Below are 22,700 nucleotides of genomic sequence, written 5' to 3' on the forward strand. Positions count from 1 at the left end.
TCTCCAATGGAGGAGTTATAGAAGGGACTGAAGGGGCTGAAGGGGTTTGCAATCTCATAGGAAGAGCAACAATATCAACCAACCGGACTCCCCAGAGCTCCCAGGGACTAAGCCACCAACCAAGGAGTACACATGGCTGCAGCTGCATATGTAGCAGAGGACAGCCTTCTCAGGCATCAATGAAAGAAGATGTCCTTGGTCTTATTAAGGTCTGATAGATGCCCCAGTGTAGGGGAATGAAGGTGGGAGTGTGGTGGGTGGAGGAACACTCTCATAGAAGCAGGGGGAGGGGATAGGGAGTTTCCGGGAGGTGGGGAAACCAGGAAAGGTTTTTTTACATTTGAATTAAATTTATTTACATTTCAAATGTAAACAAAGAAAATATCCAATAAAAAAGAAAAGAAACAAACAAACAAAAAAAAACCCAAAAAATACCATTAGTGGTAGCACAGAATCCATAAGTGAAATCAAATTATAAGCAACTCCCCCAAAGACTTGGGCATTTTATATAGAAAATTATAAAATTGAGGGTTTGACGCAGAGATAATTTTTCATTTAAAAAAATTGAGACAAACCCAAATAATGGTGCTATGAAACTGGGGAATATTAAAAACAAAATCTAAAAACAAACAAAAACTTAAAAAAAGCAAAACAATAAGGACACCCACCAACAAGTAAGGAAACAAACAGAGAAGTAAAAGAAAGCAAGTATAATGCCAAGTGGATTAACGAGAGGGGTGGGGTGAAAAAAGTGAAAGAAAAGAGGTTACAGGGTAATAGGAATGCTCACAGTTTTATTTAAATGCGTGGAAGAAAATTCTAGAAAGAAAAACATATATCCACATTTAAAAACAAAACAAAGATCGCATAAGCCTACCAGAAATAATGTATGGAAGCATTTCATTAGTAGCAGATCTTTGAAGTTCAAAGTTATGGGGACCATAGCAGGAGTTTGGTTATATATATATATGAAGGGATGTAATTCAGAGATAGAGTTCGTTCTTGCCTGGCATACATAAGGTCCTATTCAATCCCCAGCAGTAAGAAGGCAGCAAATAAATCAACCTTTCTAATTCCTAGAAAAGTTCCTTGTTTTACTCCATGTTTTATACAAATGGAATTCGACCTTTAAATGTTATATGTTCAAATTGGAAAAATTGTCTCTAAAAAATATGCTTGCCTGCTAGAATTCTGATACAAAATGTTCGTATGCCAAAACATGCTAGGGAATGAAATGGCCCAGAGCAAAAACGATGGACAGCCAGCAAGACATAGTAATCCTTGTCTTCCCATATCTAAAGTCCACACTGAAAATACACTTAGACACTTATTTTTCCCATTAACTTATTTATTCACTTTACATCCCAATATCAGCCCTCCTTTCCTCCTGGTCCCTCTGTCACACAGCGCCGCCCCACTCCCTCTTCCTCTTCTCCTCTGAGAAGGGGGAGGGTGCCTGCTATATTTCAGATAGGCTTGAACTCATGATGCTGCCCAGGTTGGCCTTGAACTTGTAATCATCCTGCCTTCATATTCTGAGTGCTACAATTACAGATATGAAGAATCATATCTGACTGTTTGCTAGTTTTATTATAGAAATAGGACCTTGAGGACGCAGTATTTAATAAACTACAAATCTTTAGCCACAAGCCATAGCCACATAAAGTCTTTCAATCCAAAACCAATGCTTTATTCTGAATCTAAATGAAATGAGTGGTCATGGTTTTGATATTATTATATTTTCTGTGATTTATTTTTAAATAGTTCTAGGGTATGATGAATAAGGACATATAATTTTAATTATAAGTTAACATCTGAAGTGATTTATCAAGAATTAAGTATTCAGACACCTTTGCTGGAAGGACTAATACTGCTACCTGAATGGAGGAGGCCTACTTAGCCCAACTCTGATAGATAATCCGTTTTAATTAGTAAAATGCATGTAACTCAAGATGTGCACATGTAATTTGGTCTTCTCAGAACTCAGTATAAGAACGAAGTGAACCCATAATCTGAATGGGACCTGAAGTTTGACAATAAAAGCCATTGCCTTGGTCCTCATCAGAATTATAGTGAGACTTTTTCCTTCAGAGTTGCAAGGCCCTGGTTTTTATTTCCAGCATCACAAGCAATGCTATCTGTCTCACCAGTATAATTTGAGCAAATCTGCATTGACGAACCATTTCATAAACAAATTCTCATATACCTAGAGACAGATCTGTGAATATATGGAGATTACAAAATAGAATGTACACTCTTTTGTGTTTGTTTGCTAATACATATGAGTATAGAGGTAAGAGAATCAAGTTTGGAATTGGGATTTGGGTACAATATTCCTATCTGATAATAGGTATTAGACACAAACAATCTGTACTTCATACCTATTGTTATTTTCAAAGACCCATAATAAGGAACAACCATAGTGACATAGGTCAGTTTGCAACAAAAATCCTCCCTTTGATTCTAGAAAGATAAAATCAATTTTTAACCCTCTTTGGAAAGTTCTTCACAATATTTTTTTTTCTGATTTCAGGTCACTTACCAATTTTTTCATCTTCTTGTACCATTTTCCTCTCTTCTCTGAAAGCTCTAAGCCAACGTATTTTCTCCTCCAGTTTCTTGGCAAAGAACAGATGCACTTCTTCGGTTTCCTTGTTATGAAGCTTGAAAGCATTTTTCATGCTGACATTAAAGTCATCATCTCTGCCATCTTCAATGTCAATTACCTCATATTTATCCATGTCAATGCGCCCCTTGTAGTATAGGATGTCTCTACGAATTAGGTCCTAGGTGGAAAGAAATAGGTTATTTGTCAGAAGTACAGGCAAAGTAGCTGCCAGGAGAGGTGGCACATGGTCACAAAAGGAGACAAACACTATCATTGTTCTGGAATATAAATGATTTTATTGTCTCAATACATGCACTGAGATGATCAGATGGACACTGACAAGTAGCTTAAGTAGGGACTCTAAGAAATTTCTGATGGATACAGATGCAGAGACCTACAGCAAACACTAGGCAGAGCTCAAGGAGTCTTGCAGAAGAGTGGGAGATAGAATTGAGTGAGCTGGAGGGGTCAATGACACCCCAAGAAGAACCACAGGGTCAATTAACCTGGGTCCAAGGGGCTTCTAGAACATGGGCAACCAACTATGGAGCATGCAGGAGGTGGACCTAGAACCCCTACACATTTATAGCAGATGTGCAGCTTGGTCTAAATATAGGACCCCTAACAAGTAGAGCAGAGTCTGTCTCTCTTTTGCCTGCCATTGGATCCCCTTCCCCAAATTGGACTAACTGGTTGGGCCTCAGTGAGAGAGGATGTGCTTATTCCTGCTGTGAATAGATGCCCCAGGATAGGGTGATACCCAAGAGGGGCTTCCCCTTCTCTGAAGAGAAGGGAAAGGGGTAATGGAGGATGGGATTTTTTAATGGCTGGACTGGGATGAAAAGATGGATATAAAGTGAATAAATAAGTAAATTATTAGAAAAAGAGATTTCCTCCATCCAAAGACTGTTTCAAACCCTAGTATCAATCACTAGAATGTAAACTGCTTATAAGCAGTAGAAAGGAGTATGCAATAAAAGCACACTTCCAGCAAGGGATTTTTCATCTTCCAAAAATTTGGCATGCTTACTCAAGCAGGATACAGAGAATAAAATTGTAGATGGAAGTTCAGTGGTGAGAGTTACTAGAAGGTCATATACTATTGGACATGAAGAGTTAACTGTAATGGATCTAATGTTTTTAGTACTTGGGATTTTTGGATAAGAGCTAGTCTGACAGGAAACGTGTGGGTAAAAGAGAATAAAGAAGTTGTATGTATCAACACAGATGAACCTCACAATCTTATAGAACCAAAGCAAAATTATACACGTGTATGAATTCAATGTTCTTTATCTTTTGTTGTTTTACTGTCATGAACACAGAATTAGGTCAATCCTAATTCTAGTCAACAAGACACACATCCTAATCCATGCGTAGTGCTTTTATTTCTGTACTTACTAACATTTTAGATGTTATATTAAATATTAGTGAACTTGCTACCATATCCAAAGTTATTACCCCCAAATATCTCATCTTAAATCTCATGTTCATCATTGACTTCATTTCCTTTCTATATATTTTAATCTGATTTGTATTTTCTATGATCACTATATAAAACAATGCCATATATTTCTAAAGACATGTACAAATAACAAGACATGTACAAATAGCAAAGTTATAAGGAAATAAATAATGATCATATGTAGCAAATTCAAGAGTGGATGAGAAAAGTAGAAATGAGTCAGAAATGGAAAGAATCATGTCCTACTTTGTTTTCTATTGCTGTGATGAACACTATAACCAAGAGTAGCTTGGGGAGGAAAGGGCCTATTTGGCTTACAGGTTTTAGTCTGTCATCAAGAAAGCCAAGGCAGGAGCTCAAGGCAGAAACCTAGAGGCAGAAACTGAAGCAGAGACAATGGAGGAATGCTGATTACTGGCTTGCTCCTCATGGCTTTTCCACCCACTTTTGCACAACCCGGGTCCACCTGCCCAGGGATTGCATTGCCCACAGTGGTTTGCCCACTGCATTGTCCACTGATGTTTCCTCTTCTCCAATGATTCTAGCTGTGTCATTTGAGAAATCTAAACCTCACTGTAGTAAATGAGTTAATAGTCTTACCTAGCTACTGATCCTGCATGCTACAATACTGATTTATCTGGTAAAATGTGCACTTGCACAGTGGTCTGACATTTGGAGGGGCTAACTGCATTCTGGTTAGATTTGAGGATGCTGCTTGAGAGGCAGTATACTAGGTATTGTAAACCTGGTTTTGAATGGTTCTCAACATATTTCTGTCAATCTCAAATCCTCAGGCATGAAAATTCAGGTGCTGGTTAACTGTTTTACAGCCAATAACCACTATATAGATCTTTCTACTGCTGTTAATTATTAGGCATACAAATAAATTGAGAATACATATAGGTTCACATATAGGTTCTAATCCACTGGGGACACCTGCCATTAAACTCAAACAGTTCTGTTGGGTACTTGCAGCACTAGTCTCACAGGGAAGGAAGAGATGAGTTGAACAGAGAAGGATAATACTTTTTAGGCCTATTTCTATTGACCATATCTAAAATGCGCAAACTCAGTCCTGGCCCAAAGTATAGAGGGCTCCCATTAACTGATTTCAAAATTTCAGGAACATTTTATGAGATTCATGCTCAAAACCTGAGCAGTATCAGGATAATGTAGCTAGACAAAAGGGTAACAATATAGGAAAATATGTGGATATAATACTTGACTTCTTTATTACAGTTGATATACTGACATATACAGACCTAGAATGGCAGATATGGACAGCATGTTTCAAGAGTGGCTACCTACCAACCTAAAATATTAACAACCTTAATTTCCTGGTTCCTAATGTTATTGTAAAATGTCCTTCTCCCCTCTGTCAAACTAGTGCTTCATGATCATTTTAAGACTCAAAAGTCTTTGGCATTTCCTAAAATTGGAAATATGTGTATGATTATGGGAATCCATTGCCAGCGACAATCTGAATATCCTATTGTTTATTTGAATATTTATATATGACAAAGAAACAAAGAAATATCCTATTTCTTTAGCAGAAGATTGGGAATTAGAGTGACGTGTCGTTAAAACTCTTGTGTTATTAAATTTTTCTGTTTGTAGTTAGTAAAGGGTTTAATATGATCAGTGATAAGATAAATGATCTGCAGTAATCGGCAGGCTCAGGAAGACCAATCAGAATAGGTAGCAAAGGCCATGAACAACAGAGGACAGTGAAAGAATACAAATAAAAGACAAATATTTGAGTTTGGGTTCTAGATGTTTAACATATTAACTGTATGGCTTGGGCAAGCCACTTAGTTTCTTTCAACGTCAATTACTGCAACTTTAAAATTAGAAAAGTTGACTTTATCACATTAAAGCTCCCACTTAAATACAAAGGTTCCATGCTACAAGGCCAGTAAATGTAGCCTTGAGCTTTCATGCTCCTTTAAAATCCTTTTGGCAAACCTCAAACTTTAATAAACCTCAAAAGCCTACTGCTTCTTGTAACTTAAACTATCCAAGAAAGCTAATTATGAAGAGTTAAGTACTATGAGTCAAAGATACAGCAAATTCCAATCTTTTCTATTTACATAGCTGCTGACTTTAGAAATTTAACACACATTCAGGGTAGGAATAGTACTTTCTAACCCACTCAAACAAATCACATATCTACTTGGGCTCACAATAATGGATCCTTTTCTCGCCAAACAGTCCTCATTTCAGTCTGTTTAATCTGCATGGTCAAAGTCACACATTGTTCCCCCAAAGAAACCTCCGATTATATATTCTAGCTGTTGTGCCCCCTCCTTGTCTAAATTCTAATACTGTGACAGCTCTTAAACACTATTTACCTAGCACTTAACTATCATGACAATTATATAAAGTTCTTAGTTTTGTTTGCACAGTACTCTGTCTTCTTTGAACTTGCAACACTCGGGGATTATCCACAGAAAGTTTATGGAGTCTTCTGAACACAGCCAGACAACAAAGCCTTCCTGAGTCCGGGGTGCTTGTGGCCCTGTTGGTATTGAGCTTCTGACATGTCTGAGTGTCTTCACAGGGGTATAGCAATAATATGCCCCAAACAGATCATATTTGGATCACAAATTCCCTGTCTACTGGAGTTTACTTTACTAACAGGATACCAGCCTTTCTCTATTTCTCTTTTTTTGTTTGTTCAAGTCAGGTGACAAAAAGAGTTTAGTACTTCTCCAGGACTACATAGCCTGTAAGCTTCTGGCCATAGTCTGTGACTCCAGCAAGAAACTACCCTAATCCCTGACATTACATAATTCAAACAGCTCACAGATATTTCAACTTGATCCCACTAGGTAATCCTAGGATTTATTTAGCAAGACTTCACAGGACATTTTGTACAAATGACAGATGCTACAATCTGGAGTATAAAGCAGTTCAGGATTATAGCCTGCCTTATTCATTTACCTCTACTACTTTAGAGGGGTCCTAGCTACTCTTTCCCAACTGAGAACATCGGGTTTTCTATCCAGATCCTGGGGAATGCATATGGACAAGGGTAGGCTTGTTTTGGTCACTATTGTATTCCAATATGTATAGTACGTGCTTAATAGTCAAAATAACAATGACAACAGTAGCAATGAGGACATAAACAGCACATATTATATGTCAACTGCTATCCTAACAATTTTGCATTTGTCAACTTAATTACTGATGATGAAAGTACTACCAGGTAGGTAGCTGGATCTAATGATAAACTATGGACAGAATGTACTAAATTTAGGATTAAATGATGGAGTCAGGCTTTGGGTCTAGAACATCTGGCTCTAAAATCTGTAACTTTCATTTAAAAATATCTTATGTATTGCTTTAGAATAAAATTCGCTAAGTGAATAATTAGCAGCATGACATATTGTAATTGCATCAAGTGCTAACATTTAGTAAATACAATGTTCCAACAATTATATCTGTACAGCCTCATTTGAAGTTCATGATTCTCTTTAGATTCCTATTTTTTTCAAATGAGGAATAATTATAAGCAGAGAAAATTCAGACAAATCAGGAAAAAGTAATGGTTACCCTCTAGTCTGGCTTATTACTCCACTACTTCCCAGTAGTTATCATGGTTCCCCTGTACAGCATTTCTGAAATGCGTTCTATTATTAGTTTGGTCAGACAGTAAAGAAAAGAGATAAAATTAGATGAATAAGGAGAACAGACAAATAAAAAGGAGCATAGATTTAAAACAACTGGGTCAACATTAGACCGATTAATAAGAATCTAGTATCCACTTTTCCAGTTTTAACTTCCTTGTCTATCTATCTTATTTCTATTTTATTCTGGTCTCTTTCCTTAAAGAAAATTATTTGTGTATGTATGTGCATCTAAGTGTATGAATTGGGAACATGTGAGTGTATATGAATGTAGAGTCTAGAAAAGAACATTAAATTCCCTGGAATTAGAGTTAAGGGTCACTGTGAGCCTCCATTCTGGTGTTTGGAACTGAATGCCAGGTCCTCCATGGAGCAGTGAGTGCTCTTAATCACTAAGCCATCCCTCCATTCCCCTATCCCTACCTCTTATTGCTACTGTTGTATGTGTGTTGTTTAAAATGAATGGCTTTAGTTCCATCCATTTGCCTGTACAAACTTCTCCGAACAAAAGTCCTCTTTCCAGTATCATTACATGTAATTTAGTTCTTATCCCCCAGAATCTTGTGAAAGCAACAGAAATACAGTACAGTGATGACAGGGGACAATAGGACACGTTAGAATAGGCGTAGGTAAGAATAGTGAATGCAGAGAAAAGGTTGCTTAGGACAATAATTGGAGTGTAGGAAAATTGGTAGATAATGGGAGAAAGAGGTCTATTCTGTTCCATGGTAAATAGTGAAAAGGAGAACAAAACCCAAAATATGGAGACTTATTCCAAAACATCAAAATAATTTTAAAATAATGATATCAGGGAGAAAACAGAAAACATCTACAAAACTAAACTAATAGAGGAGCAGAGGCCAGTACATAGGATAAGAAGAAAGCCAACAAAAGGGTCTTAGAAATGACAGGGAAAGAAAAGGAGCAGAAATTACAGGAGCTGCTGGTGTCTTTCATGTGTATGATAACTGCTATTTTGAAAGTACCCTCTTTTATCCTTCCCTCTGCAAGACAAACTCCAAGTTGCACAAGCTGTTCAAGCTCTTCAGAGTGTCTTATTCAGTCTCAACTCCTAGTGTACAAAGCAGGTGAGATTGTGTTTACCAGGCTGCAAGTTAAAAGAATCAGAAGAGTCAGACAGAAATTCAGCAGGTGGATATTAGTAGTTGAATATTAAAGAACAGATTGGATACTTAAATGTTTCATATATTACCTGTAGCAGATAATTATTCAGTAAATTGAGTGTCAGGGACCTCACCAATTTATAATAGCATGTCTTTTGTTAATAAGTAGGGGCTAAACAAGCTACATGTGCATCTGCAACAGTCCTGCCCCTCAATTGCCACTTCATATGCACAGATCTTGTTTACTCTTCACAGTATTCCTGCTGATTATTCTCCCTGCATTATAGGCGATATAATGGAGGTGCATGAAATAAACAGTTTCTTGCTTGACTGACATAATAAGCATGCTAAAAAACAGGATTTAAGGCCAGAATCATTTAACTCTATCACTCCATGTTTCTTCTCTCTATAAAAATTATGAGAGGATCTAAAGTGGAAGCATAAAAAAAATTAGATTTTTGGGGCTGGGAATGTGACTCAGTTAAAGCTGTTGGTCTGATTCCTGGCACTGCATAAACTAGGCATGGTGACATATGCCTGTAGTCTCAGCACTTGGGATGCAGAAGCAACAGAGATCAGAAGTATGAACTTATATTCTGATACACAGTAAGCTCTAGGATATGGTGAGGGGCAAAAGACCCTGTCTCAAAACAAATCACCTGATTCCCACCCTGAAATACAGACTCTCTCTATGAATTTCAGCCTTATAATCTAGTACTTGAATTTAAAGATAGAACACAAATAGAGTTCTTAATGAAATATCATTTGTGAGCTCTCCTAGTCAATTTATCTCTCCCTAAATATTTAGACTGTTGATTACAAAATTTGGACAGATGTACAAAATTTGGGTATAGAAATCACGAGTGCAGAACCTAGGGACAGTTTGACTAGTTTTAGTCCTTAGTTCCATGGCTGCAGAATGTAGCTCACTGGTAGACTACTTGCCTTACCCGTGCAAATCCTTAGGTCAATCTCTAGCCTGAGGAATGAAAACATGAAAGTTAATTTCATATATCATTAAAATAGGAATAATTACAGTATTTTCCTGGTAAATTTGGAATTAATATTGAATTAATGAGTATAAAGTTTAAAAAATAGAATCAGAGAGTCATTCAAATAATGCCAATTTATCATTATTTTATATTCATTATATTTTTCATAATAAAGCTTTCTGTTTTGAAAACTGGTGTATTTGCCTGTCTGTAGTTTTGCCACAGATTTCATTAGGATTCTCAATATTGCCAAGATTACCTAAAGCAATTCTACCAGCGACATCTGAGAGTTATTTTAGTGAATAACTGTACATTTTTCTATTATGTTACACTTAAATTTTATTAGATTTTAGGTCCCACAAAGGCAGATGTGACTGTCACAGAGTATGCTGTCAAAATAAAAATTCCAAGCAGTGAGATACTTTATTGCAACCTCAGATCCTTAGAGTTTCAATTCCTCTTGGTAAAGGACTTAATGTTCCTCAGTTCAGTAAACCTTCTATGTCATCGTGAGGGCTTGCCAGACTATCACTTGTTTTTTTTTTCTTTCTTCCTTTGTTTTTAAAAACATTCAGGTATTTAGAAATTTTTAATTTTGTCTTTAAGATTTAAAAACTAACCTTTCAGTACTTATGAAATGACTGTGTTATTCCTGTTAAGTGTCACATTTATAAAGGGCCCTTTTAAAATATGAGCTTATCAGAAAGATTAGTGTAGCCATATTCAATTATTTAGTTGTTTATTAGCCCATCCCTTCCTTTTTAAACTTTTATTGATTCTTTGTGAATTTCCCATCATGCACTCCAACCCTATTCATTTCACCGTCCCTCTAGATCCACCATCCACCACTGTAACCCCCAAAGGAAATAAAATAAAAATAAAAACAAAACAGAAAAAATAACCTAAAAAGATCCCACTTTGGAAGCTATGGTGTGTCACCGTGTGTCACAAGAGTATAACCTTTGTCCAAAGAGCTTTACTTGCAAATGTTTATTGCAGTGAGTCATTGGTCTGGTTTGAGGGTTCTGGCTTCTCCTACACTATCAATACTGGATCCTCACCAGGACTGCTCTAGGATATCCTGTTATTGTCCTGTGTTATAGAGACTCTGCAGCTTTGGTTCTGCAGGACCAGCCCATCCAAGCACTCCAGCTGCTCATAAATGGGATAGATTTTGGGGTGGGCCAACTGAAGGCCCTGGATCTGAACCTGGATGGTGGCTGTTTTGTTTAATCTTCCAGTTCTCCTGCTTTGTCTGGGTGAGAGTCAGGGTCAGCGCTCCTGCTTGTGGCATCCTGCAAGAGGCAGGATTGGCTCTCTGGCACCCATGCCACTAAGGCTAGCTCTCCAGCTCTTCCACTCCTGCACATTTATGCCAGCTCCTCCATGCCCATCCCACCAGGGCAAGTTCTACTACACTGCCAAAGGAGTTGTTGGGCCTTTTCTTTGAATGAGAGGCAGAGCCAGTTCTTCCATACTGCCTAGGGGAAGGGGCAGGCAGTGAGTAGCCCATTCTTTCTTTATGTTAAAAAACAAACAAAACAAAACAAAACAGAACAAGACCCTGAGCTCTTGGACATCCTTTTAAATGGTGTTCCCGAGCTGAATAAGGTGAGGAAGGTAAACCTCTGCTCACTTCAGCCTTTGAGCCTTTGCCCAGCTTTTATCAAAGGTTATCTTCAACTGGAGGAATCTGTGCCTTCCCCTCCCCTAGTCTTCCCCTTGCTACCAAGAGTCAGTTTTTTCCAGTAATGGTAAGAACAATTTAGCAGACAAAATACCTCGCTTCTTTGCACTTCTTTCCACTCCATTTTTATTTTGGGGGTTTACCTCCCATTTGATAAATAGTCTTATTGTAGATAATGTAGAAATCCTCAACCATGGACTCAGTACAAATCAGATACTTTTAGTGGCTTTTTCAAAACAAGGCTGTAGCTTTTGTAACTCTGGGAAGCCAGTTTAAGGAACATCCAAGTATGTGGAGTTAACAGCCTCAAACTTTAGGCTGCCTCTGTTCTGGAAAGAAAGTCTATGACCTCAGTAAAACAATAAAACTCTGATCTGAGAGAAGCAATGCCTTTTGTTTCTGTTGTCATTGACATCCTGTTGCTTGCTTTTCTCATGCTTCCAACTTGGCTGCTCCGAACCTAGAAACCCTCCCTTAACTACCAGTGTCTTCCTAATCATTGCCTTTCTCACTAGTTCGTTGACTTGGTGTTGGCATATCACGCCTTGGGTTTTTCCCCCTGACCCGTTGCTTCTAAATAGAGCTAACTGTTCTATTTTTTTTTTTCTGTTTCCTTTATCCCCAGGCTCTGCTTTACTTTCTTGTAGCTGGGCTCCTAGCACTGCCTCCTCTAGCCACTGTTCTTGAGAGCTCAGTTTCATGGTTTACTTAAAGCAACTGCATCCTTTGGGGACACATGTCAAAATCAAGAAGTCTAGGCGGGTAGTATGGAACCCTGAAACAAACCAGATTCCTAATCCCCCCTCTTATTCTCTCCTCGCCACCTCCTCTCCCTCTTCTTCTATTTCTTCTTCTCCCCCTCTTTCCTTCTCCCTTTTCCTTTGCCCCTCTCTCACTCTCTCTGAGTGTTCTAAGTATGAACATAGCTTAGTAGGGACAAAGGACAAATGCCTGCTGCTGACATGACTGATAAGCTAAGAACTTCCTTGTTGCCTTTACTCACCTTCAGAAATCCGGCCTCCAAACTGGATGGAAGCTCTGATTAGAGCTGGAGGAGCTAAAGGAGACACTGGTGGTTTGCTGGGTGTCAGATTCACAAGTTTTCTCTTGCAGGTTCAGATCCTGACTGAAATAGCTACCCTAATTAAGTAGCAGGTTATCGATTCCAGATCTGGCATTCAGAGTTTATTTGCAAACACCAAGGCAGTTTGACTCTAAGCTCAATTTACTCTCTCAATTGATTGTGAAAGTCAAATATATACAGATTTGATGTAGGATACACCACACACGCACGTACAGAGAAGGCAAGGGACATAAAACATATATGTGCTTAGTGTTTCACTTAGTGTGGGAGACAGCAAAGTAGCTATGTAGAAGAGAAAAGGCCAAGCATGGAAATCAATTTTGAAAGTCACTCTGAGTACCTTGATTTCTCCCTCATTTTCTCTCTTTCCCTGATTCAAAATTCTAGTCTTACTGATAACACTGGTTTGAACCTTCTATCACGAAAGAAGGAACAGTATCCCATTAGGATCCTGTAGTAGAGATTTTATGTGGGGGAATATATGCTATCTCTCTTTGCCAAAGAGAAGTGGCTAAGAAACTAACATTTGCAGAGGTATATTAGGATCAGTGACAAGTATAAGATATCTCCTCAAAAGGATTACTGAGACAGAGTATCCAGTAACAGCATGGATGAAGGTTGTTTTTTTTGGGGGGGAGTTGATGATGCACTTTGTATAGGAAGTGGATAGAGGTATGAAGGAAAATCTTGTAGCATAGATGCCCCTACCTGTTTGAACAACAAGTAGTTCCCTTTGTTGGTTCCTTGGGTAGAAATGGGGCACAGGTGGCCCCATTCAAGTAGTAATCAGGAAAAGTACTCTGGGAAGGTATTCTTTGCTAAGTGTGATACAAATACCACAGCATTCTTTCAATGCTGGTGTAAACTTGCTGGCTATCTGCTGTGGGTACAAGGAGCTCAGAAGGAATATCACAAGAATTATGAAGGTAAACATATAAATGATACCAGGATAAAATATGTTAACTTCAGCATTTCACTGTTGTTTATGAGCTTCGCACCATACCAGTTTTAATATGGAACAGCTGCCAATTTCCTCTGGCACATTTTGCCTATTTCTTTAAACACCTGGGAATAATGAAAGGGGAGGAGCTTGTAGTGCTTCCTGAAGTCCTCACCTCTCATAGAAAAGAAGAGGTTAAGTTTACCTTCTTGCAGAGAACCATCTGGTGGTCAAACAGGAAGAAGACTCTCTGCTGGTTGCGGCCATAGGGCTGGTAGATCCAGGCCATCTCTCCAGTGTAGATCAGCTCCGAGCTCCTGTCTAAGATGTCCTCTCCCTGGAAAGGACATTGGATGGTGAGATGTAGTCAGGTAGTAGAGCTGGTCCAATTCCTTACACAGAGTGAAAGGTGAGCATAGACTGGGATGGGAGGTAGTCAAAAAGACCTTGGAGAGATGGAAGAAATGAGAGAGACTTCTGGGCTCTCTTAAAAGGTTTATAATTCTGTAAGTGAGAAGACTCTTTTTTTTTTTATTTACTATGGGATTAAAAAAAAATATCCCTTAGTCAGTCTTTCTTCTCTCTACCTCCTTCCATTCCTCCTGTATTCTTATTTACTCTAAGCCTAAATGAGACTCTCAGTCAGTCAGTCAGTCAGACAGACAGGCAGGCATTCTCTTTTCTCTTCCTTGTTATCTTTTATGACTCTCTTTTGTGCTCCAGTCCCTCAGTTTCAACCTGGTCTCTCACTTACTTGAAGAGTAAGCCTGAAACGGTAGTGGAAAATGTTCTGTTTTCTATGCAAAAAATGAAATAAGGGAGAAGATAGTTTACAATAAAATTAGAAACTTTCCAACACGTGTTTTAGCCTATGTGAAGGTGGAAGTAAAGAGCGGTGGCTCAGAGAGACACCTCATCACTCAGGGGTCATATGTGGTTCCAATATTGTGCTAGGTACTTTTCTTCACTCTGTCTTTTGTGCCTCACAAAAATTTGGACAGGCAAATAATCTTGCTCCAATTTTACATCTTCAAGTACCAACAGATCAAGTGATAGGGCAGGAGTATGAAGCTTATTGGCTACAGATGTTCAGTCTGATCCTCATCTATCTCCAGAGAGCACCTTTTCTTTTTTATAATAAATTATATTGCTTCTAGACTCAAAACTGTCCAGATGTCCAGTCCCTTCCTCTCCATCAGTGTGTTTGCCAGCTGTTAAACGAGGTAAAAGAAAATTGGTATGTATAGTAACAGCTCTGATAGCTTTATACTAAAATGCTAGGTTTATACCCAAGGTTCAAAACTAGATAAAAGAAATAATCAGAAGCATATAGTTCTGGCAGAATAATATGCTAAAAAGAGTGACATCAGGAAATGGTATTCTTAATTATACCATTTCCTCTAGTCTGGGAGATTGGAAAGAAAAGGAAATCTCAGTGGATTATTTTCTAATAATGGAACTTGAAAACTGCTCAAGAAATAGTTTTGACTCTATTTAGCTATAAGAGTATCCAAGACAAATGTAAAACAGTCTTTCTTGAGTTTATATACTAGCACTGAGCCTTTGGATTCATAGGGCTGGAAAAGACTTCTCCTGAGAGTTAGCCTTTTCTGACACAAGAGTGGAAGATATGCCACAATCCACTTTGAATACGTATAAAGTGAAAGAATGCATAAAAGTTGGTTAACAACACAAATTGATGTCAAACATGATTATTTTCGAGGGAGTGTCTTACTATGTAGCCCAAATAAGCCTGACACTTGCTATATAGCTCAGATTGCTCTGGGTCTGCATTTCTCCTGAAGCTTCTCAAGCACTGGGCTATAGGTATGAGCCAAAATGCTCAGATTCCAGGACTCTGGGGACAGTGACAGAGACTGAGCCAGGCTTGTTGGTAGAGCTAGCTGTCTAAAGCTTGTTGGTCTCACATCTTTGGTGATCTTCGTTTTGCTGAGAGAAGCACAGTGGAGAACTTTTCCTGGCGTTTCTATTGACCCTGGTCCCCTCTGCTGAATTGTGTTGAGGCTAAAGCCTGGCTGTCTCTGCTAGGTTGTGCCACCACTTCTGATTTGTGTTTGCTATCCGGACTCTAGTGAACTAAACAGCTGATATATCCGTGAAGTGTTTACAAGTAGATCAAGCTGCTGCCACTGACTCCTGTGACCTGAACAACACAGATAAAGATTTCCGGACAACACAGATAAGATTTGCTCCAAAGATCACTTTCTAAACAGGTCTACTTCCCCCATATTCCTTTTTTCCGCTACCTCCGTGGGTGGTAGGCTAGAAGGGAGGTTAAAGTAAGAACTATCATTAAAAGTAGACATTGAAAAAAATTAAAGTTACAGCTAAGTTTGGAATCTCATGTGCCTAACTACAAGACTACACTTGAATGATGGTACCTTGCCTATCAGAACAATTTGTTACATTAGAAGATTAGTGAGATGAGTCTGTTAAAATGATGGTGTTAACTCACTCTGTGTCTCTGGGATGCAGTTTAAGCAGGTCCTGTTCAATCCATTCCACATGACTACTTGAAAGTACCAAATATGTTTGTGTGAGGGAAATAGGAAGTTTGCATAAGGGAAAGGATGCCCTCACTGTTTAGAGCTTTCATTCTTGTCTGCTCGGCCTTACATGCACCATACATCTCTTTATCTTGCCCCACAAAATGCAATTCACTCCCACTGCCTTTATGGGTTTCTGCATTCTTCCAGCATTTATTGCAAACTTCTCACTTTCCTATGTGCTTGCTCTGGATGAATAAGGCCATGTGTGATTCATCTCAGATTCTGTAATGGCCGGCAAGGGCCAGACAAAGAGGGCGTGCTCAAAAGGCAAGTCTCCTAATGCCATTATATTTGCTCAATATCCTCCAGTGCCTTCCACCCAAACTTAAAGCCAAAGCCCTTTAAGGATATATAATTTGACCTCCCATTATTCATATACCATCTTCTGCATTTTCCCCAGCGACATTGGCCTCTTTCTTTTCCTTGGAACATTAATTCTGGTATTTCAGGGGGCTTCCCTGAAATGTTCTGAGCCAAAAAGGCCACATGATTTTTCTCCTTCATCTCCTTCAGGTCTTTTCTCAGATGTTGTCCCCTTTGGTAATTCTTATATTACTTTAACCTAATATAATGCTTCATTTTTCTCCATAGTCCCTATCCATATCTGATGACAAAATTCTTACGTGTTGTTTTTTTTTCTTTACTGAAACATAAAGTATAAAAACTTTGTTCCACCACTTAACACATCTCTAGAACACAGAATGATGCCTAATACTGAAGAAGTATTTACCAATCTCTTAGTGAATAAATCAATGGTTAATATATAATAATGACCATGAAACCCTACCCAGCGCTTTCTTGCCAGTTTTTCATATTTCTTTTGTGAAGCCAAAGTCTCAAGGAACAGACTTCATTTCATTCTAATTAATTCTAACTTAACCCATTTTTTTATCAGCTTCATTTACCTGGTTACAGGATAATTGATATGGGAGCTGTGGCCTGAATGGCCTAGCAGGCATATGTAATCTAACCTGTGGCCCACACGCTGCATGCAATGAGACCCAATACATTTGTTGATGAAAAATGTCAGGTTTGAAGGTCAAAAAGGTTGAGCAGTCCTGAAAGAATGGCAAAAGAAATGTCATTCTTCTTAACCAGGTTAATCTTCAATGGTACCTGAGTCAACTTCTGTCAGTAAGTATGAAGAAGTAACAAGTCTACCTGGGCCTGTATTTAATCTTCTGGACCAAGGAGTAAACTTTATTCATTCAACTTCACTTTTAAATGGATACCTTTTCTGTATCCATCATACTGTTTTTTTTTTTAAGTATATTTCTTCCAGTTTCTTTGTATTATACCGTTCCATGGTAAATTAGAACAGGGCATCAGCTATTATACAAGTAGGCAAGATAGGGACGGATATCACAAAGAGAAAATTATGACATGATTTAGTTACCAAATATGAGGTACAAACAGGAGCAATTTCTGAAAATCTTCTGGGAGGAAAAAGAGCTAAAGCGAAGCTATCAGGGATATATTCCATTTCTCTTTATTTAAAATGATTTAATGTGAAAGAGATTGAAGTGACAGCTCATCCAAATCTCTGAACCACAGATCTCAGAAATGGAAAATTTCCAGAAACTACAGTCCTTGGAAACAGGCTCTCCTCCCTTCTAATCTAAACCACTGTAAGCTATAATCTCTTTAAGGAATATATGACATTTTAACTTCTCTCCTTACTTTTAGGATTTATGAGGGGTAGAGTAGTCTCCATAGGATATGGAATGTGACTGAAATGGTAACTAGAGTTAAGTAAAGAGATCTGAATATTCATGAGGAAAAGATGAGGAGAAAAAGACAGACACCGATTTACAGCAAGAGTTTTTTATTCTCTAGCCAAATAGTCTAACTTACCAAGACAACAATCGTCTGCATGTTACCCATCCTACCTTTCCCTGTTCAAGGAAAAATGGGTTCTGAAGGTTTGCCCTGTGCTCGCTATTTTTCAATGTGAGGAATAAAGCTGAAGTTATCACAAGGATTTTTTTTTTTGGCAGCTCCCTTGTTTGTTCACACATCTGCGGGGAAGAGAAGTGACCCAGACTGTACTGTTTGCTTGCTTATTTATAAGGCTTCCCCAAGGGAGCCTCTGACAGATCTCCTGCCTCCTTCATCCTCCATTCGTTCTTCATCCCCAACTCAAGAAACATTATCAGAATGAAGTTCACGTGTCCACTCAAGGAGCCCCTTCTCCCGTGCGAGAAATAGAACAGGAAATAAGTTCAGATAGAACAGTAAATGACTTCTCAGGTTGAGTCCTTAAACCATAGCTCAAAGCTATGGAGTTTGACTTTAAAAAAAAAAAAGCTCTTTGAGTAGGCCAAAGGGTTTCAAACTTTTTGCCTCACCAATGACTGGAGACTTGGAGCACACATAAAAACTTAGAAGGGGATGAAAATTTCAGGGAAGGAGAAAAATCTTTTTAAAAAATATGAATTCAGTTGCTTCTTGGCACCATTCCTTATAAGGAAGTCTGCCAAAGGTCCAGAAAAGGGTCTTGCCAAAAAAAGTTTCAGGGTGTCTCTGTTGACAGGCATGAACAAAGGCAAAAACACACAAAGAAATGAGAAACCGTTACTTTAAGTCTGGGACAGTGATGACTTCTTATAAGCAAGAGGGTTTAAATATATGTAAATATACATATATTCTTCCCTCTTCCCCCTCTCTATATATATCTCTATCTATCTCTATCTATCTATCTATCTATCTATCTATCTATCTATCTATCTATCTATCTATATCTCACTGGTATTCTACCCTTAGAAGATATTATCAAACAGAATAACAATGTATGAACTGATAATTATTGTGGTGTTTTTAAATCACCCACATTAGGAAGAATAGAAGTAGAAGAAAAAAGATTTTCTCTGAACATTGACCAACGCTTTGTTAACCCTTCTAACGGTCACCTTCGGATAGACTAAACAATTTGAAATGTTAAAAGAAATAGTGTTATTTAAACATAGAAAATTCTACCTGAGTTGAGGGTCACACAACAAGGTATTAGATCTACTTCTGTACTATCACCACGAAGTTTTTAAATGCCACTTCCTTCTTGCTGACATTTTCCATCTTGGTTATGTCAGCCTACATGCTATCAGGTCACATAACCTGGGCCTGAGGGATGAGTAAGAAGTGTTATCACTCCTAGTTTGTGGCATTTGGCAAGGAAAGCTTGATGATTTCAGGCACTTCCTTTCAAAGTTCAAAGAAACTGTGGGTGTTCACACTGGTATGGCTAGGTGACAGAATATTTTTAGAATAATGATGAAAACAGAGCTTGGCCAGAATGGTAGTTATAGCTTGCTCAACAAGCAAGTGGGGCCTCCCAAAACCCCTACTAATAAAGGGCCTACCTCCCAGTCTAGGACAGAGGCCTGCCACTGAGCGATCTTGTCAATATTTTCCAGACGTCGCTTGCGTTCATTGATCTGCTGAGTCACATTTCTCATGACAGCCAAAGCAGCTGCGACATATCTGTAATCACTGAGAAGAAATAAGAGTGAAATGTACATGAACCAATGTGCAATACGCCACTCCTAAATCCATTCTGGTCTTCCTCCTTTAGTAGGAGTCTGGATTATCAGATAGTAATTCACATCATTTAGAGAATAGCTACATTTCCAATCCTATTTTTGGATGACCATGTGACTTATGTTCATACAAAAACCATGCCAGTCTCGTAGCTATCCTACCTGTAAACTCTTTTCAAAGGGAATAGACCTGTTTAAAATGTATACCTCTCTATTTGTGACTTACCTGATAAAACCCGCCAAGGAACAAGATGGAAGCATTATACATGCTACAGTCCAGACATCCTAGTCATCTCTTTTATCTGTATTTCTACGGAGTCACTGTGGTCACCACGAAATAATGGTGCCATTTTTCCTCTGGTACAATGAGGAGATCAGTATAGCATAATGCATGAGAACACAGAATTTGAAGCTAGACTCTTAAGTTCATACCCAGTATTATCACTAACTAGCAGTGTTGTCTTTAGCAAGTGTCACTCACACTTGATTCAATTTTCTTATGCAGAAAATGGGGAGAATTTTGGCAGAATTTATTGATGGGTTTAATAAATAAATGTACTCATCAATACATATTGTTTTACTCTTAATCCATAAGATTAAGCACTTAAGTATTAAGCATTTCTCTTGTGGCAGATATAATACAGGATACCTCCCATAGAATTCTTGGTCTGAGAATTACAACCTACACCCCAGCTTCTGGAAACATTTGATAATTTGTGTGGTGAGAGTCAAATCACTTTAGCCAATTTTGTCTGCTTGTCTGACCTGATTTCCAATCGAATAGCTATTATGAAAGGCAGACTGAAAGTGAGATTCCAGCCATTTGACACAGACAGGATGACCTGAGAAGGCAATAAGATTCATTACAGCTCAGTATTAATATTTACTCTCAGTAAAGCTAAACTATCTTGTGGTCGTAGCCTTTTTACTTTCCCAGCACTGATAGGAAAGATAGTTGTGAAAAAGGGATGCAAAAATGTTGATTCCATGTTGTAAATATATTGGAGAATAGGGTGATGGAACAAGCCAAAGGAGGAGAGTTCTAGAGGCCAGGACAGATGCCACGCAACACCTCCTTTTAGGTACCATCTAATACTCCAGTCTGTACTTTGCACACATTTGAGAACTATAGACCTTAAACGCTATTTTGCATTTGATCCACTGTAGTAACAGACTTTTCTGTTCATCAATTTATTATTTCTCAAGAAAGCTAGAAGTATTCGAATTTTGAACCTTAAAATGTTTTCTGGTATTATGGTCAGTCAGCCATATTGCATGTAATTATGGACTAGTTACACTTTCTAAGTCTCTTCAAAACATGCTTTCTGGGAGCTGTATTTCTCAAGTGGTTCTTGAACTGTTGATTGTTCCGATTCACCTGTAAAACTTCACATTTGTTCCCACTGTCACATTATGCATCTTGTCACATTGCTTGTTCCTTGTCAGTGTTTCTCCCTGACAAGGCCGACTGAGTCAGAAATGTAATGATAGTAATGGCAGTAATGATAGAAATAAGTACTGCAGTTCTTCAGGCCTAGTTCCCTATCCTCTGTGTCTTTCCTTTTATTGATTTGAGGTACCAGTATTTTAATCCACTTTCTGGGAGGTAATCATAGAATTATCCCATCCAGAATGGTACCATAGTCATATTTAAACTTCAATAAGCTAAAAAAAATTTAGTTCCTCAGTTGTATTAGTTACTATCTTAATCCTCAAAGGCCATCATAAACATGGCATTCAATTGGATACTGGTGATAAAGTGCTCTTCCTGACCACAAGTATTAGACAATCATGGCTGTGGTCCTATAATTGTTAGCCTTACCATTTAGCTGGCTGTCTTTTCTTACAATGATTCAAGAATGAATGCTATCACATCTGATCTGTACCACTAGCTTTAAAAGTGAATACAACAAGAAGAAAATGGCTATGATGGTTGGCTACCACCCATTATTGGGAGTGATGGAACCAAGATTTTCTAGTTTTAGACATATCAACTAGCCATCCCATTATATATTTCCCCTTTTCTTCTAAATTTAGGTAAGGCACAATTATGCCGTACTTTCATAAGCAAATAGAATTTCATTTACTGTCATTTCTATCACCTTTCATCCAGTCTTCTACCTCAGAGACTGCTCTGGCTGTCTCATTTCAGACATTTCTATCAGGGTAAGTCTCTAACACTCTCCCACTTGCGTACAGCTTGTCTGGGGCATCTTAATATAGCTTCCTGAGACCTGAAAAATAGTTTTTCTATGGCTTTGTCTTTTGTCTTTATCCTCTTCATCATTTGGCATATTGCTACTCCTGTCAGTCTTCAGCCCACAGTCATGAGACCAAGTATCCTTCAGTTAAGTGGTAGATGTCTACTTCTAATATTGGAAGTAGATGTAGAAATTGGCAGATAATCTGTGACCATGAACCTTCATCATTGGAAATAGATGAGGAAGGGATAAGCCTCCAGATTAGTTATCCAACACCAAGTGATCAGCCCTAGGAACACATATTCAGGCAACAAACATACAATGGATTCAGCAAATTGTATTCATTTATATGCATACATAACAAGAATCATTAAAGAAGAAGAGACCATGTGGGAACAGGGGAAATGACATGAGAAGGGTAAGGGGGAGGAGATAGAATAGGAAAATGATGTGATTCTATTGTGTTTAAAAATATGTCAGAATGAAAGCTTGGGAACTTGAGCAAGGGGCTTATTTCTTCTTATAAGAGTGCTAAGAGTTAAACCACTAAGTCCAAAGTCAGAAATTTCATACCAAATAAAGACAAGCTAGAAATATTCTGAGTCTCTTAAATCGCAAGATAAGATATGTGAAAGACTTGGGGCTGATTAACTGTAAGCCACCACCATCAATGGGGATGAATTTTAGCATATGCCATAGTGTTAAGAGATGAAATACATCACTTCCACTCAAAGAGATAGCCTTCATAGCCTCTGTTGGGTTATTTCCCTTGAAAATATTTAAGAACTGTGGAGTGTGAGGGCACATGCCTTTAGTTCTAGCACTCAGGAAGCAGGTATGTTTTAGCTAGAGACCAGTTTGGTCTATCTA

At 38.3% G+C, this 22,700-nt stretch overlaps 1 protein-coding gene across 8 annotated transcripts in view; it reads right to left on the reverse strand.

Annotated features, from left to right (window-relative positions):
* Positions 1 to 22,700, reverse strand: part of Arhgef9 (Cdc42 guanine nucleotide exchange factor 9) — a 136,488-nt gene that overhangs the window by 6,294 nt on the left and 107,494 nt on the right. For all 8 annotated transcript variants that reach the window (XM_052171109.1, XM_052171113.1, XM_052171112.1 and 5 more), the window contains 3 exons: positions 19,453 to 19,582; positions 13,732 to 13,863; positions 2,543 to 2,786 (listed from right to left, as the gene is read on the reverse strand). In XM_052171109.1, the coding sequence (XP_052027069.1) occupies positions 2,543 to 2,786; positions 13,732 to 13,863; positions 19,453 to 19,582 (506 nt within the window). The remainder of the gene's footprint in view (positions 1 to 2,542; positions 2,787 to 13,731; positions 13,864 to 19,452; positions 19,583 to 22,700) is intronic.

This window comes from Apodemus sylvaticus, chromosome X, assembly GCF_947179515.1.
Source record: "Apodemus sylvaticus chromosome X, mApoSyl1.1, whole genome shotgun sequence".
In the NCBI taxonomy this organism is placed as follows: domain Eukaryota; kingdom Metazoa; phylum Chordata; class Mammalia; order Rodentia; family Muridae; genus Apodemus; species Apodemus sylvaticus.